This window comes from Oncorhynchus kisutch, linkage group LG29 (assembly GCF_002021735.2).
Source record: "Oncorhynchus kisutch isolate 150728-3 linkage group LG29, Okis_V2, whole genome shotgun sequence".
In the NCBI taxonomy this organism is placed as follows: Eukaryota; Metazoa; Chordata; class Actinopteri; order Salmoniformes; family Salmonidae; genus Oncorhynchus; species Oncorhynchus kisutch.
The window spans coordinates 32,800,504-32,816,864 of NC_034202.2; the positions used below are offsets into that span (position 1 = coordinate 32,800,504).

General features: G+C 42.2%; 2 protein-coding genes across 3 annotated transcripts; one reads left to right on the top strand and one right to left on the bottom strand.

Moving 5' to 3' along the window:
* Window positions 1-453: 453 nt before the first annotated feature.
* On the bottom strand, window positions 454-12,034 carry cnih2 (cornichon family AMPA receptor auxiliary protein 2). Of its 2 annotated transcripts, XM_031809386.1 has the most exons (7): window positions 10,965-11,664; window positions 9,597-10,241; window positions 5,764-5,832; window positions 5,361-5,408; window positions 3,521-3,633; window positions 2,716-2,859; window positions 454-2,487 (listed from the first exon to the last, which is right to left on the bottom strand). In XM_031809386.1, exons 2-7 carry the CDS (start codon window positions 9,675-9,677, stop codon window positions 2,460-2,462), a joined length of 483 nt encoding a protein of 160 aa, XP_031665246.1. In that variant the 5' UTR covers window positions 9,678-10,241; window positions 10,965-11,664; the 3' UTR covers window positions 454-2,459. The 2 variants fall into 2 exon arrangements, with proteins under 2 accessions (XP_031665246.1, XP_020320893.1); XM_020465304.2 differs by having other exon boundaries at window positions 9,597-12,034.
* Window positions 12,035-12,572: 538 nt separating this feature from the next.
* On the top strand, window positions 12,573-16,006 carry wdr74 (WD repeat domain 74). The gene is made up of 10 exons (XM_020466053.2): window positions 12,573-12,728; window positions 12,936-13,042; window positions 13,194-13,318; window positions 13,672-13,735; window positions 13,876-14,019; window positions 14,134-14,235; window positions 14,528-14,684; window positions 15,001-15,143; window positions 15,287-15,340; window positions 15,447-16,006. Exons 1-10 carry the CDS (start codon window positions 12,668-12,670, stop codon window positions 15,627-15,629), a joined length of 1,140 nt encoding a protein of 379 aa, XP_020321642.1. The 5' UTR covers window positions 12,573-12,667; the 3' UTR covers window positions 15,630-16,006.
* Window positions 16,007-16,361: the final 355 nt, after the last annotated feature.

The window sequence follows — 16,361 nt, forward strand, 5'->3', positions numbered from 1 at the left end:
ATGTCCGGTTGCCTGTCTCTACCTCTCCAACTCTCCCTCACCCACTCTCCCCTCCAACCCCCATAATTAACACACTCACTTCCTCCATCATACTTGCTCTCTTGTAGATGTACAATCCTCAGCTCCTGTTTATTGTACTATTCCAGGTTCCCTCGAGTCCATAGCAAACAGAATATCTTGGGATTGAGACATAACAAAGTATGGCCTTCAGAATACGTCTCCTTTTCGATCTTCCAATGTTCTTTTGATCACCTGTTACTTACAGCTATTGAGACAGATCCTTCACCTCTCAATCATGCATTGAATTTCTTTCATTTGCATTTTTAACTATGAACACCCAGTGCACTACAACTGGACCAATGAATCCAATTCTTAACAAAATAGGCTTTTGAATTATATGTTCAAGAAAATATAGATTTAGACAAGAGAAAACACAGTAGTTGTACCACATAATATTTTAACACATTGCTATTTTATTATAATATGTGAATTGCTGTTTGTGACCTGTATATCATATTGTATTCTAATGAATACAAACTACCGCACCAACAAATATAGCATACAGTAATGAGAGATGTATAGAAGACAGTTACAAATAGTTATTCTTAAATATATATTAATTCATTCATTCTGATGAACTGCATTATGAAATTCATTGATGGTCAGCCTAGCTATATTTCCCCTCCTCTGTGACCCGCCATTTTGTGCTTTAGCAATTGTCTGTGATTGACTCACATTGTTGGCAGGGGTTGAGAAGTTGTTGTCCTTTTTTAGAGGGAACTGTCAGGATCAACATACTGTATGTGTCTTGGCACAAGAAACCTAGCTGAACAATATTGACACATTACTAAAATGTGAGTGGCTCCATTATAATGCAGGGCTCTGTGTGTGTTCAGATGCCAACTGATCACAACTGTTGTAAACCATTCATTACTACTATTATGGTCAGCTTATAATAAATAATCACTCAGTTTTACATGTATTTTTCAAGTTCCAGTATTACCCATTTTTCTAATGATTTTAACATCACACAGTCCGATCATTATGAATGATCTACACATAGCGCTATGGATTCATGACGATGAGGACAGCACCAGCTAAGTCACGGCTTTGAAATGAACCGAAGACTTAAGTGTCTGACAACATTCACTGTGACACCTATGAGTGAGAACAGTTCCAGTATGTAGGTCCCACCATAATGTTCTATGTGAGACGCGTTTCTGCGCTTGACACAGCCATCATTGGAACCCTATCAACACTAGCATCTTCAGCAGCCTCATCAGTTATTTGTGTCACACAGTATTAGTCCACAGAGGAAATATGATCCCATGTACAGTAATCACTCCTAGCTATTGCTTTTCTTGAATGAGATTTCTAGAATCTAGAATCACTGAGCACAGAGCATGGAAAGTCCAGGTGAAATCATCCCTTGCTGCCTAGAACAGAACAGACAAACACAGAATACTTAAACACCCAAGTACCAACTCGGTCAGAGCTAAAACATTCCCTTCAATCCTGAATCATTTTCTGTTGGAATGAAATCCGCCTGTTTGCCCTGGGCAGGAACGGGGGCTGGGAGATAGTGCCTTGATTGGGATGGACCTAGACTCAAACATTGCTCCAGGGTGTCCGTGATCCTTCGCAGAAGCTTATGGCCATTGTATCATAATCAAAACAGTGTTACAGCTTGTTATTTCTCCTCTTGGCTTGCTCCATTGGTTCATGTTGTGTTCGTATGTTCAGTTCATATTGTGTGTTTGTGTTGTTGACTTCATAAATTATGTATATTAGATATTTGTGAATAACACAATTACTATCACTCTGGATCAAAATTGTAGCATTGAACTGTGTATTTATTTGCTTAAACATCTAACTATTCATATCCTCGGAATATGATTTACCACAAGTACTGAATTATTGAAATAATTAATAATAACCAAATTAGTAGAATAACTAAATACATGTTTATTTTCTAAAATGGTGAGGTTTATTGGAATGGAAGGATATTGACGTATGAATCTGCAACATCTACGCTAGGACTTAGGCAACACAAACGTTATAAATTCACAGTTGAGTGACAGTATCACTAAGAATAGCAGACCCACAGCCCTTAAGACATGATATGGTCAGATCAAGGCATCCCGTACACAGGCTAAGATGTGTTCTCTCTTTCTCTTCATTATTTCATTCCTCCTCTCTGTCTGCGCCTCCTCTTCTATGTCTCTGCAGTGTCTGAGCAGCCTCAAAAAAGTCTCTTTACTTTGCCTAATTTCTTCACGATGTCCTCCGATGTTTGTCCCTCCATCCAAAGATTTGAGGAGAGCAAAACAGGGTCTGTGATGGCGTAATGGGTGGTGAGAAATAAGGGTGAGTGACATCACCCAGTCTTAGTCTTGCATGCTCTTTCTCTTTTACGGTCTTTCAATCTCCTCTTTGTCGATTTGTCTTCTATTCTGTGTTTAGAAACTCACCAAGGCGTAGACCATACTGCCAAGGACAGAGAGAGGGAGAAAATAGGAAAGAAGGACAGCAATGTTAGAAGGAATGTGATGTTGCCAAGCAATAACATCATGTCCCCTGTCACTCTTTTTTTTAGGTCTGAGTGACAGCAGTTATTGTGCAGTAAGAAGAGGAGGCTCCCATTCACCAATGAACTTGGCTTGACTGATGATCAATAGCTTGATTAATATGACCTCACCTGTAATATGACCTCACCTGTACAGGTAGTAGAAGAAGGAGAGCAGGTAGAAGCCCAGCTTACACCAGGACTCCTTCTGACAGTAGTTCAGGATGTCTGCATTCATCACACTGACAGGGTCATACATTACCTCTGACCCATCTGCCGGCCGATGGAAAAACCTGACGAGAGAGAGAGAGCATTCTTACAACAGAAACAACTAAAAAGCATCCTGTTTGAGAGAGTGGTTGTGTCACGTTGTGTCATTTGTGTTGTGTTGTGTCATGTCGTTCTTGTTGTGTTGTGTTGTGTCATTCGTGTTGTGTTGTTAGTGTTGTTTGTGTTGTCATGTAATGTTGTTTCTGTTGTGTTGTGTTGTTCGTGTTGTGTTGTTGTGTCGATTTGTGTCGTGTGTTGTTGTGTTGTGTCATGTTGTGTCGTGTCGTGTTGTGTTGTTAGTGTTGTTCATTTTGCGTTGTGTCCTTCATGTTGTGTCGTGTTGTGCCATGTCGTTCGTGTCATGTTGTTCATGTTGTGTCGTGTTGTTGTGTCGATTTGTGTCGTGTCTTGTTGTGTTGTGTCGTGTTGTGTCGTTCATGTTGTGTTGTTAGTGTGGTTTGTGTTGTGTCAGGTAATGTTGTTTCTGTTGTGTTGTGTTGTGTCGTGTCGTGTCGTGTCGTGTCCTGTTGTGTTGTGTCGTTCGTGTTGTGTTGTGTTGTTAGTGTTGTTTGTTGTGTTGTGTCGTTTCATGTCGTGTCGTGTCCTGTTGTGTCTTGTTGCGTCTTGTCATGTCGTGTTGTTCGTGTCGTGCCATGCTGTGTTGTGTCGTTTTGTGTCGTGTACCTCCAGAGATGGTAGAAGAGCAGGGGGATGTTTAGGCCCAGGGTGACCCACTCCCCAGCACACATGAACATCAGGCAGAACAGCCCATGTATGGAGTACTCTGGCACCACCAGCTAGAAATAAAACACACAAATAGAGTGCACACCACACAAATAGAGTGCACACCACACAAATAGAGTGCACACCACACAAATAGAGTGCACACCACACAAATAGAGTGCACACCACACAAATAGAGTGCACACCACACAAATAGAGTGCACACCACACAAATAGAGTGCACACCACACAAATAGAGTGCACACCACACAAATAGAGTGTACACCACACAAATAGAGTGCACACCACACAAATAGAGTGCACACCACACAAATAGAGTGCACACCACACAAATAGAGTGCACACCACACAAATAGAGTGCACACCACACAAATAGAGTGCACACCACACAAATAGAGTGCACACCACACAAATAGAGTGCACACCACACAAATAGAGTGCACACCACACAAATAGAGTGCACACCACACAAATAGAGTGCACACCACACAAATGCAAATGTCGTTATCAGAAACACTTCAGGACAAAATGCTTTGAAAAAGCTGCAATTTTCATATGTAATGAGAGTGGTAGGGATCAGTTATGATTTTCATATGGAATGAGAGTGGTAGGGATCAGTTATGATTTTCATATGGAATGAGAGTGGTAGGGATCAGTTATGATTTTCATATGGAATGAGAGTGGCAGGGATCAGTTAGGATTTTCATATGGAATGAGAGTGGTAGGGATCAGTTATGATTTTCATATGGAATGAGAGTGGCCGGGATCAGTTATGATTTTCATATGGAATGAGAGTGGCAGGGATCAGTTATGATTTTCATATGGAATGAGAGTGGCAGGGATCAGTTATGATTTTCATATGGAATGAGAGTGGTAGGGATCAGTTATGATTTTCATATGGAATGAGAGTGGCAGGGATCAGTTATGATTTTCATATGTAATGAGAGTGGCAGGGATCAGTTATGATTTTCATATGGAATGAGAGTGGCAGGGATCAGTTATGATTTTCATATGGAATGAGAGTGGCAGGGATCAGTTATGATTTTCATATGGAATGAGAGTGGCAGGGATCAGTTATGATTTTCATATGGAATGAGAGTGGCAGGGATCAGTTATGATTTTCATATGGAATGAGAGTGGCAGGGATCAGTTATGATTTTCATATGTAATGAGAGTGGCAGGGATCAGTTATGATTTTCATATGGAATGAGAGTGGTAGGGATCAGTTATGATTTTCATATGGAATGAGAGTGGCAGGGATCAGTTATGATTTTCATATGGAATGAGAGTGGCAGGGATCAGTTATGATTTTCATATGGAATGAGAGTGGCAGGGATCAGTTATGATTTTCATATGGAATGAGAGTGGTAGGGATCAGTTATGATTTTCATATGGAATGAGAGTGGCAGGGATCAGTTATGATTTTCATAAAAGCCTGCTGGCCTCCAGGTGTTCCCTCCTTCAATCTCCCCTCATCGACTCTACAGCTTGTCCATTAACACTGACAGAGAAATTAGAGAGTGGTGGCAGTATAAAAAGCCAGGTAATTATAGTGTGTGTGTGTGTGTGTGTGTGTGTGTGTGTGTGTGTGTGTGTGTGTGTGTGTGTGTGTGTGTGTGTGTGTGTGTGTGAGAGAGAGTAAGAGAGAGAATGAGAAGGTGGGAAGGGCTACAGGCAGGAAGGGAAGATGTGAATCAATCCGTCTCAGTCCTGTAAATAGATGCGTAGATCTTCTCTCCCACAAGGTGTGTGTGTGCGTGCCTTGGAGCCACTTACTGACCTTCCGCAGCAAGTTGCATATTCTTTCAATATTCAGAATTCTTTCCCTCTGAAAAGTGAACAGAGAGAAAGCAGAGTCAGATATGGAGAGTCAGATATGGAGAGTCAGATACAGAACGTTATTGTGTGGCTATTTTAGATGAAGGAACCCTCAGCAAAAATATCACTGGCAAAATAGAAGCAACATTACATTGAGTAAATGTTTCACACATGATAAATAAATAGATAAATAAACAAAGGTTTTTCTATTTGAATAAATTGCCATAGTCTATGTCTGTCTGTCTGCCTGTCTGTCTATAGTGCTCTACTCTTCACAGCTGAGTGGCCGTGACTGTAGATGGGCTCATAGAACTGGGTCACACTTCACAGAACTCCACTCCCTTTCATAAAGCAGGGGGCCTTACCGCTCTGGTGGGGTTGCTCTGATCGATTGGGTTCTTGAAGTCTGTGCACAGCTCATCAAACGCAATAATCTAAAAACACATGTACAGTGTATATGGTTACATTTTCTGTCATTTGCATTGGATAAAGATACATTAATATTGAACGTAAATGGATGGTGTTTTCTTTCACATTCACAATGTGTTATTCTCGTTCAATTCCAATCATATCCCTTTTAGCCTCTTTTCACAAGATTTCTTATCATCTTAAAGGGGTAATCTGCAGTTGCTACAAACATTTTGGACTTGTAAATTAATGGTATGTACACATTGATTGTTGAAGAATATCATTTATAATGCCTCATGAGCTTAGCTCAACTGTCATACCCCATCAGAGCCCAAAATATAAGCTTGTTTTACTCCAATGTTTTTAAACAATGTCAATGTAAACAGACACTATATGGCCTCACAACATGGTTAAAGCTATAATTTTGGTCAGTCCTTGCATCCATAGCTACATTTTTCCAGCTCCATCCCTCAGCTTTTTACCAAACGAGGGGCGGGGAGTTCTTCTGTTATTGTGTCAACTGCTGATTGCCGCATTAAGTTTGCAATTCCCATACCTCCATTCATCCTTTTATATCTTTCAAATCCTTAGTCTCTCTCTGTTTCTCTCTGTTTCTTAGATCTCCATCTAAGCATCCCTCTCTGCTTCTCAACATTCCTCTCTCCCTGTGACATCCATCTTTCCCTTTCAGAAACCAATGTAACGCTCCACATCGGTATTTTACTTTCAACAACACCTTTCCACCTAATAGATCTAAACCACTCCCTCTTCTCGGCCCGTGCTATCCGGGATCCTTGGAACGTCCCTACCCCTTTGAAGTTGAAATGTAAAAGGGTTAAGGTAAGTGTTAGGGTTAGGTACGGGTTATGGTTAGGGGTTAAGGTTAGGGTAGGGGTTATGGTTAGGGTAGGGGTTAAGGTTAGGGTAGGGATGTCCCAAGGATCCCGGATAGCACAACCCCCTATTCTCTGTTTCATGCTCCTCTTCGTAGTAAACAGATACAGTTTCCATAGTGATCTGATGAGCCCCTTAGCGGGCACCATGGTTACTATAGAAGTGAACAAGCCGTCTCATTGGTTGAAAGACACACAGAGATGGGGGTCGCAAACCATGGATGGAGGCAGATGGGGGTAAGGGGTGGAACAAAATGATAGTTTGATAAGCATTCTCAATAACATGGTTCGTTGCTGACGCATACACACACTCTATCCCACCTTTTACCTTCCCCTTCTCTCACACAGGTACATACACACGCATCTCTCCCACAAACACAGACACACACACATTGACTGACTCACATGCAGTGCAATCTCACCCACTAGTCAATTTAGTAGTCAATACTTACAGTAATTTCAAACCAGTCTTTTGTAATGATCTGATAATGCTGTGTTGAATTTCAAATGAACAATGTCTCCCTCGACAGAAGGCTATAGCTGAGAGAGATGAGCTCTGGCCTTTGTGCAGTCTGTGTCTGAGGCTTTAGACATGTAGAATACTGATTGTGAAGAAGTCTCCAGTGACGCCTGTACAAATTTCTATCATAATTCTGCAGTCAGTAGGCTGGTCCTTATGATGAAGGTTGCATTAATGCACATATATCTCTCTTGCCCTCCATCTAATTGTCTCCCCATTCCTACTCAAATTTAAATTCCTTTTCACTAGCTCATATTAATAAACTTCCTGTTTATGGTGCCATACAGTGCCATCGGAAAGTACTCAGACCCCTAAACTTTGGGCTCCCGAGTGGCGCAGCGGTCTAAGGCACTGCATGTCAATGCAAGAGGCGTCACTACAGTCTCTGGTTAGAATCCAGGCTGTATCACATCTGGCCGTGATTGGGAGTCCCATAGGGCGGTGCACAATCAATCAATCAAATATATTTATAAAGCCCATCTCACATCAGTTGATGTCACAAAGTGCTGTACAGAAACCCAGCCTAAAACCGCAAACAGCAAGCAATGCAGATGTAGAAGCACAGTGGCTAGGAAAAATTCCCTAGAAAGGAGCGTTGTCCGGGTTTGGCATTATAAATACGATTTTTTTCTTAACTGACTTACCTAGTTAAATTAATAAATGTCCACATTTTGTTACGTTACAGACTTATTTTGAAATGGATTTAAAAAATAATAATCCTCAGCAATCTACACACAATACCCCATAATAACAAAGCGAAAACCGATAAAAAAAATTTTTATTTTGCTAATTTATAAAAAACTAAAAAAGAAATACATTATTTACATAAGTATTCAGGACCTTGAAATTGAAGGCTCGAAATTGAGTTCAGGTGCATCCTGTTTCCATTGATCATCTTTGAGATGTTTCTACAACTTGATTGGAGTCCACCTGTGGTAATTCTATTGATTGGACATGATTTGGAAAGGTACACACCTGTCTATGTAAGGTCCCACATTTGACAGTGCATGTCAGAGCAAAAACCAAGCCTTGAGGTCAAAGGAACTGTCAGTAGAGCTCTGAGACAGGATTGTGTCGAGGCACAGATCTGGAGAAGGGTACCTAAAACAGTTCTGCAGCATTAAAGGTCCCAAAGAACACAGTGGCCTCCATCATTCTTAAATGGAAGAAGTTTGGAACCACCAAGACTTTTCTAGAGCTGGCCGCCCGGCCAAAGTGAGCAATCGGGGGAGAAGAGCCAAGAACCTGGTGGTCACTCTGACAGAGCTCTAGAGTTCCTCTGTGGAGATAGGAGAACCTTCCATAAGGACAACCATCTCTGCAGCACTCCACTCCTCAGTAAAAGGCACATGACAGCCCGCTTGGAGTTTGCCAAAAGGCACCTAAAGACTCTAAGATCATGAAAAACAAGATTCTCTGGTCTGATGAAACCAAGATTGAACTATTTGGCCTAAACATCAAGTATCACATCTGGAGGAAACCTGGTACATGTCTGGAGGAAACCTAACTAGTCGGGATCAAGGCAAAGATGAACGGAGCAAATTACAGAGAGATCCTTGATGAAAACCTGCTCCAGAGCGCTCAGGACCTCAGACTGGGTGGGGCAAAGGTTCACCTTCCTCCAACAGGACAACGACCCTAAGCACACAGTCAAGACAACGCAGGAGTGGCATCGGGACAGGTGTCTGAACATGAACCCGATTGAACATCTTTGGAGAGACCTGAAAATTGCTGTGCAGCAATGATCCCCATCCAACCTGACAGAGCTTGAGAGGATCTGCAGAGAAGCATGGGAGAAATTCCCCAAATACAGGTGTGCCAAGCTTGTTGTGTCATCCCAAGAAGACTCGAGGTTGTAATCACTGCCAAAGGTGCTTCAACAAAGTACTGAGTAAAGGGTTTGTTTTTGCTTTGTCATTATTGGGTATTGTGTGTAGATTGATGAAGGGAAAAAAAATATTGAATCAATTTTAGAATAAGGCCATAAGGTAACAAAATGTGGAAATGGTCAAGGGGTCTGAATACTTTCCGAAGGCACTGTACATGTGCTTATTATAACAACAGAGAGAGAGAGAGAGAGAGCGAGAGACACTTCCAGTACTGATATTAATCAAATAAATAGTGAGTCACAGATGGGCACGTGGGCACACATTCACACCAACCAATGGCTAGACTTCAGTTATTGCATTGTCTCATACTACTATTACGTTAAGTAGTCTTCACCCAGAATTATAGATATTTCTCAGACCAACCAATTCTTTATTTCAGGTATGAGTCACAAAGCAAACAAGAGAATATTGCTAAAACATGGTTTAACCGCCATCCCCCAGAGTTTATAAACATGGTTAAGGTGAGTGTGTGTGTGAGCTCAACTCACCTGCCAGATGACGAAGAAGATGAGTGCGGCACACAGCACTAAGGTGAGCATGTAGCAGAAGGCCGCGAAGGTGAACGCCATGGCTGTGTCAGCCAGCCTGACAACGAGTTGGGTCGAGAGAGGGGGAACTTCCCCTCCTCTCTCTCTCTATTGATGACTATCTCTCCTTCCTCAGGAGGTTTTTGTCTGTTCTTCCACTCTCTGCCCTTGACTCTCTGACTCCCTTCCCTCTTACGTTGTATTGAGAGCCCGAATTGTCCAGGTGAGGAGCTGAAGTACTGTGTTGGAAGAAAAAATCCCTGCTCCACTCTCCAGTCTATCAGCTGTGGTCTCTCTATTTCTGCTTATCTAGGTTGGTCCTTCTGCTTGAGTTCCTCTTTCCTTTTCATGAGTCTGTGCAAAATATTTTCTTCTCTGTCACACATACAATTTGCAAAGCGGTCGACAGGCACAGTTGTTCATGGAGAACAGCTACAGCTGAGTAATGCTCTTTCCTCTGGTCCCAGCCTCCTCTGATTCTAGACAGGGCTTTTGTGCACTTTATGTGTCTGTCCCCTCCCCCTTCCAGTAACCTCCACTTTGCACAATATCCACACACCTTGCTCACAGTGACACAGCTAGTAAGTGACTACCTGACACACTGGACTGTATGTAAAGTAAAGAGAGGAATGATTATTGGTGAGAGACAGTATGGCTTGTGGTCATTATAGCAGAAGTTTGCAGTGTTATGGCTTATTATTATTATTATTATTATTCAGTTGCTTAGAAACAAATCATGATGGCACATATTTCAAGAACAATATAATTGTTAGCGCACATCTGTAATAGGCAAATATATTTATTTATTTACATTTTAACTACAAACATTTATAGTTGTAATTGGTATTAGAGATTATTCAAAAGATATTTTGATTTTGGTATATTCTGATATTTCAATGTTTTTAAACGGAGCAGATATGCTGTCAAGAAAGAAAGGACTGTTTTGTAGGCATATAATAATTGTCCATTAATGTAAAGAGAAAGGATATTTTGTTTTTCATACAATAACAGCAATTCATACATGTGCCCCATAAATATTCTTACGATGACAGTTATTAGTGATAATTTCTAATAACAAAACGAGCAAAGATCACCAGCTTACAATCATATGATCAATTTGATAACAATAGCTTGCAATGATTTGATAAATGGTGCTGTAATGTATAGAGTAGAATATAAATAAGCAGCAATATGATAGAATACTTAGGCACTCCACACTGAGGTCTCAAATCAATAAAGACTGATGAACGATGGATGTATCCGGATAATGATAATCTGTGATGATGACGATGGATATTTTGACTGATCTTATTATTGATCAGAGTGTACCTGTGTTTTCTGGTAGATGCGTCTATCACTGAATATCCAACTCCTTCCTCTTCCCACTCTGTCAATTTGGGTCGACACCATGTCAGAATTCTCTGCCTTGCCTTTCTCTATCTATCTCAGTCGCGTCCATCAGATTTCTTCACGCATATGCTTTTCAGTGTTCACTTGCAGGGTGGAAAAACAGCATTTAGAGAATCAACTATGTTTAGATTTTAATTTTTTTTTGCTCTTATTTGGGTACAAGTCTTTTTTCTTAAGAAAGGAAAAACATCTCCACAGCCCTTAGAAGTCTCTAAGTTCCTCAATTCCCCTCTTTCTCTTGTCCCCCTCCATCCTCTTTCGCTTTTCTCTCTCCAATGCTCCCCCTTATGTTTTCTCTTCTCTTTCTCTAAAAAAGAATGGAACGATTTTGAAAACAGACCGAGAAAGACTCTCCCCCATGTTCTGTCCTCCTCAGTCTCTTCTTCTCTCTCTCAGACGGTCTGATAAAGCAAGATTTGGATCACCCTAGAATATACCGGCCAAGTGCATTCAACAGTCTCTCCCTCCCTCTTTCTCTCTCTCTTTCTCTCTCGGTCCCTCTCTCCCTGGCTTTGAACCGTTGCCGTATTCCCTTGTTCCCCAGAGATGGTTGAGGGGGCAGGGGAAGCTCCAAATATTTTTTTTGTCGGCTTCCCTTGTTTGTCTCTATCTACCCCTCCCTCTGCTCCCTTTTTCTCTCTCTACCGCTCTCTCTCTATCGCTCTCTCTTTCTTCTCTCTCTCTCACTCTCTTTATCACTCCCTCTCTATCTCTCTCTCTCACTCTCTCCTGCTCTCTCTCTCTCTGTCTCTCCCTCTTCCCCTCTCATTGTGTCATGATGCTGTGTCTCCTATTCTTCTGTAATTTCAAGAAAGATGAAAAGGCTCTCTCTCTTTCTTTTAAGTATATGATTATTTATCTTACTTTCTTTCCCTCCCCTTCTCTGTTTTCTCAAAGCTACCTCTATCTTTCTGTGGTCCTGCTGTTTTCGCTCTCATCCCTTTCTGCCCTGCTACCCTGCCAGTCTCTCTGGTACTCTTATTCTCTTTGGAGGATTTCTACAACTTTTTAATTCCCACAGTTCTTTGGCTTTGGATATTAAAGTGCCCATGCTGTTTTCCCCTAATCCCTATCCCTGTCCCCTCTTTTGTCACCCACTAAATCCATGCCAATAGCTAATCTCTGGTAAATCCTCCAGGGTGACCTGAAGTCCAATTTTCTCTTCTCTTCCTTCTCCTATGCCTGTCCCCTGCTCTACCTCACTCCTGAGTGCCACTCTAATGATTACAAACTTGAACATTTGAAAAACACCAATAGCATCAGAAAAAATACCCTTTTGAAAATGAAGTCAGTGAATCTTACATAATGTAAAAACAACAGCAAAATGAATGTTCTCCTTTGGTGTCTTGTGGGTTGCTTCTGTGTATGGCCCTCATCTATCAGTCTGAGTGATACTGTAAATATCATAATACTTTGTCTGCAATAGTGGCTGTGGATTTTGGATAGATGCTGTGATGTACAATGTAAAACTCAAGAGCACCATCTCCTGGAAATGTTATATAAGATTATTTTGGTCGGGAACAGAAGTACGGTGACTAGTGTATCCCTACGGAGGACATTCTGGACACACCATTAACGTGTTAAAAAAAATTGTTTTCTTGACAATCTTTTCGTTATTTTTCATGGCAGACAAAAGTCAAGTGTGCTCAGTATGGGTTGGATCGGAAACAGGGATATTAAAAGGTAAAAATTCTGTATCTCAGTAAACTTAGCCATGTTGTGCTTGTGTGCTGGTTTGTTAGAGCTAGCTAACTACCCCACGTGTTTGCTAGCTAGCTGTAGCTAGCTTGAGAGTGCATTACCCAATCCAACACAGATTGGTTTGGGAATGATGCTCATCATCAGGATATTTAAATGTCTATCACTTACTCTGTCTGTCTGTTTCATTAGGAGTGAGCCTATCCAAAAAACAGGCTTTCAACTTCTGTGAGATGAGCTGCCTGAGCCGGGACCAGGAAGTGTGTGTCCTAGGCTGGGGAGATGAACATGAGACTGAGGTGTGTGTGGGGGCTCTAGAAAGTAATGGAGCCCTTGATGATGTCTGATCTGTTGGTCATTGATGTGTTGACTAAGAGTGGACGTAGGTCTGAAAGTTTGCCTCATGAGTATTGTGCCATTCTGTTATTTACCGGAGTGTCTCTGTTCTAGGTACTGGTGGGGTCTGTGAATGGCACAGTGAAGACATTTAGCACAGAGAAGGGCATCTTCACTGAGACCAGACAGTGTGGGGAGAGCACCCAGGGCAGGTTCACAGGAATTGCTGTCACAGACAGGTATAGTCTTGTAGATGAAGACATAGTCATAACAAAACCGTACACACCAGCAGCTCCGTGGTCATGTGTTGAGGATACTGGGGTGTATTCATTTGTCGCAGGCTGTAGTAAAACGTTTGGTCTGTTTCAACATTCTGTAACAGAAATCATTTGCCATAAACATAATGTTTTGCAACTAAAACTAGAGTTTCTATTGGACAAATGGTCCCTCCCCGTTTTGTTTGTTTCCTACAGTAAACGGTTTCCATTGCAAAACGTTTTGCAACAAGCCAAATGTTTTGCTACGGTCTGAGAATAATGAATACACCCCTGATGTTGACACTGGACTACACACTCCCTGTGTGTCTCTGCAGTGCTCTGATCACGTGTGTGGAGACAGGACTGCTGAGGGTCTGGAAGGAGGGCAGCACAGACACCGTGAGTGACACTGCCAGAATACCACTTGGGCCCCCTAGGGGTTGTTACATTGCTGATGGATACTTATTAATGAACAAGGTTCACTGTCTGCCTTTTTGTGCACTGCCAGTTCCTTGAACAACCTCTGTCCCTATATCCAGGTTGAGATAAATGCAGGGACAAATGTTTGTCGGATGCGACAGAATCCCTCACAGCGCAACCAAGTGGCCACAGGTGGGAAGGAGAATGGCCTAAAGGTCTGGGATCTGGAGAGGCCTGAAACACCCATTTTCACCTCCAAGAATGTAAGAGCGTTAACAACTACATGTCAAGGCGTTACAGTGGGAATGTCTACATAGTATGTTATTATTTTTCTGTGATTTTTGCATTAACACAGTGCTGTGTTTTTGATGTTGCAGGTGCGTAATGACTGGCTGGACATGCGAGTGCCAGAGTGGGTCAGAGACATGTCCTTCATCCCAGACTCTGACAAGATCGTCACCTGCACAGGTCACCACCAGGTCTGTCTGTCTCTTCCTGTAAAAGCCCTGCTCTTAGACTAGGTCTGCTGGTGTTCCCAGCCACTGACCCAGAGCAAAGTCCTCAAATGATACGTCCAGCTGCAGTTTGCTCAGTAGTGTGAAAAGGGACTCTTAATGGTTTTAATAGTCCCTTTTCTGTAAAGATTTTAATTCATATTGGTCAAGTTCAGGTACCAGGATGAATGACTTGGATCACGTCTCTTTGCCTCATTTATCTAAGGACGTTACAAAAGACATCTATTTTTACTCATATGTTTGTTCTCTCTGTTAGGTGCGAGTGTATGACCCAGCCTCTCCCCAGAGGCGTCCGGTTCTGGAGGCTCATTTTGGGGAGTACCCCCTCACAGCCCTCTCCCTCCCTGCCAACCAAGACAGTGTTGTAGTGGGCAACACGCATGGAGAACTCGCCATCTTAGATTTGCGGAAAGGTGAATGAGGCAAAGGATGTCTGCTTGTTGACATGATTGTGTTTTCTTTCAGAACATGTCCATGTTAGCCTCTATCATTTTGCCCATGTATTTATTTTTCATTGTACTACATTAGAGAGGCATTTTGCTGTATTTGCTCTTTGAAGCATCTGTTTAGCTTTATTGTTCTTTGCCTGTAATGATCAGAATTATTGTCTTCTGATAGTCATGTAGGGATGGAGCTTTTTATGTGTGCATGTTGCGTGAGATCCTCTCCTTGACTACAGTCTGTTGGTTGTATAACCCTGCCGCCTCTTCTCCTCTCCATTCGCTGCAGGTCTGGTGCGTGGGTGTTTGAAGGGGCTGGCAGGAGGAGTGCGGGGGCTGCAGTGCCACCCCTCTCTCCCTCTGGTGGCTACCTGTGGTTTGGATCGCTTTCTGAGAGTACACAGCCTGGAGGACCGCTCCCTACAGCACAAGGTACACACAAACACACTATCTTTCTCTTATACTCTCAGTACACCTGAAGCTAGCTACACAAACCATCATTAGGGAAGCATCCTAGAGTTGTTTTTAATATTTGTCTTCAAGATGTTCTCTCTCTCTCTCTCTCTCCCTTGCAGGTGTATCTGAAGTCACGACTCAACTGTGTGCTTCTGTCCAGCAAAGATCTAGAGGTAGGGGAGAATTTAGTGCTAGGAATTATACTTTTGCTGTGAACATGTGATTTTGCTGCAACAATATACTGTAGTGTGTTTACAGTCTCTCCGTCCTCCATTTCAGCTGAGCGGTTCAGCAGTAACCGGAGATGTGGAGGAAGTGAAAGAAGAGGGAGGGGAAGTGGATGAGGTGTGGGACACTATGGAGATGATAAATGACCAGGCTAAGAAGCGAGCAACAGACGAAGAGGAAGCCGTAGTTCCAGGTGTAGAGAAGACTACGAAGAAAAGAAAAGTGGTCAAATGACCTGCAGTGGAGAGCTTAAGGAAAGGGCTGTGCTCTATGAGAAACGCAGAAGCTCTAGAGGTCTGCCAAAAGTCTGTGTTGCGGATGTACAGACTCTTTTCCTGTTGACTCTGTACTGAAATGGTTGTAGTTTTCCTATTAAAACTAAACTCACTCTGGAGTTGTTTGCATGCCCTTCAATACCAACTTCCTTGAAATGTAGCTAACATAAATAATATATATTATTTCTGGCACACAAAATAAGTGTATTGTATGTACAATATCCCCAGGGCTATTACAATATCTCAGAACTCTGAACAGGATTGGTTCTTGTAAGTATGTGTGACAGCGAGAGTGCAACGCCCCTAATAAAAAGAACGATGGCGTCTGGTACCATTGGTTGGCTTGCTTCTGTTTTGGTGTCTGCTGGAATGGAGTAGAGTGTACTGATCACTCAGCACGATGAGTGTCTTTTTAAAGGGGAGCTGAACTTCCCGATATGACCTCTTTTCTTGGTTTAGAAATTAAGAAATGCAACGGCCGTGACTGAAGCCAAACGAGTTGTCTTGGGGGTGTGGTTTAATGTGTGTTCGTGAGTGGTGAGCGTTTGTACATTCACTCTGCTAAGTACATAGTTAGTCACTCACCCTCCTAGATAACTTGAAACAGTCCAACCAGGTCTTGTCTTGAAGTCGCCTAGGCTAGCTAATGCTAGCCATATTCGCCAATTAGCTTCAACCGGCTGGTGTGTGA

Coding starts and splice junctions, on each gene's coding strand:
- cnih2 (XM_020465304.2), bottom strand. CDS start 9,677: ATGGCGTTCACCTTCGCGGCCTTCTGCTACATGCTCACCTTAGTGCTG. Junction 5,409..5,763: donor AGAGCAACCCCACCAGAGCG/GTAAGGCCCCCT, acceptor TTCACTTTTCAG/AGGGAAAGAATTCTGAATAT. Junction 2,860..3,520: donor CTCTTCTACCATCTCTGGAG/GTACACGACACA, acceptor CTCTCTCGTCAG/GTTTTTCCATCGGCCGGCAG.
- wdr74 (XM_020466053.2), top strand. CDS start 12,668: ATGGCAGACAAAAGTCAAGTGTGCTCAGTATGGGTTGGATCGGAAACA. Junction 13,736..13,875: donor AGGAGGGCAGCACAGACACC/GTGAGTGACACT, acceptor CCCTATATCCAG/GTTGAGATAAATGCAGGGAC. Junction 14,685..15,000: donor CATCTTAGATTTGCGGAAAG/GTGAATGAGGCA, acceptor CATTCGCTGCAG/GTCTGGTGCGTGGGTGTTTG.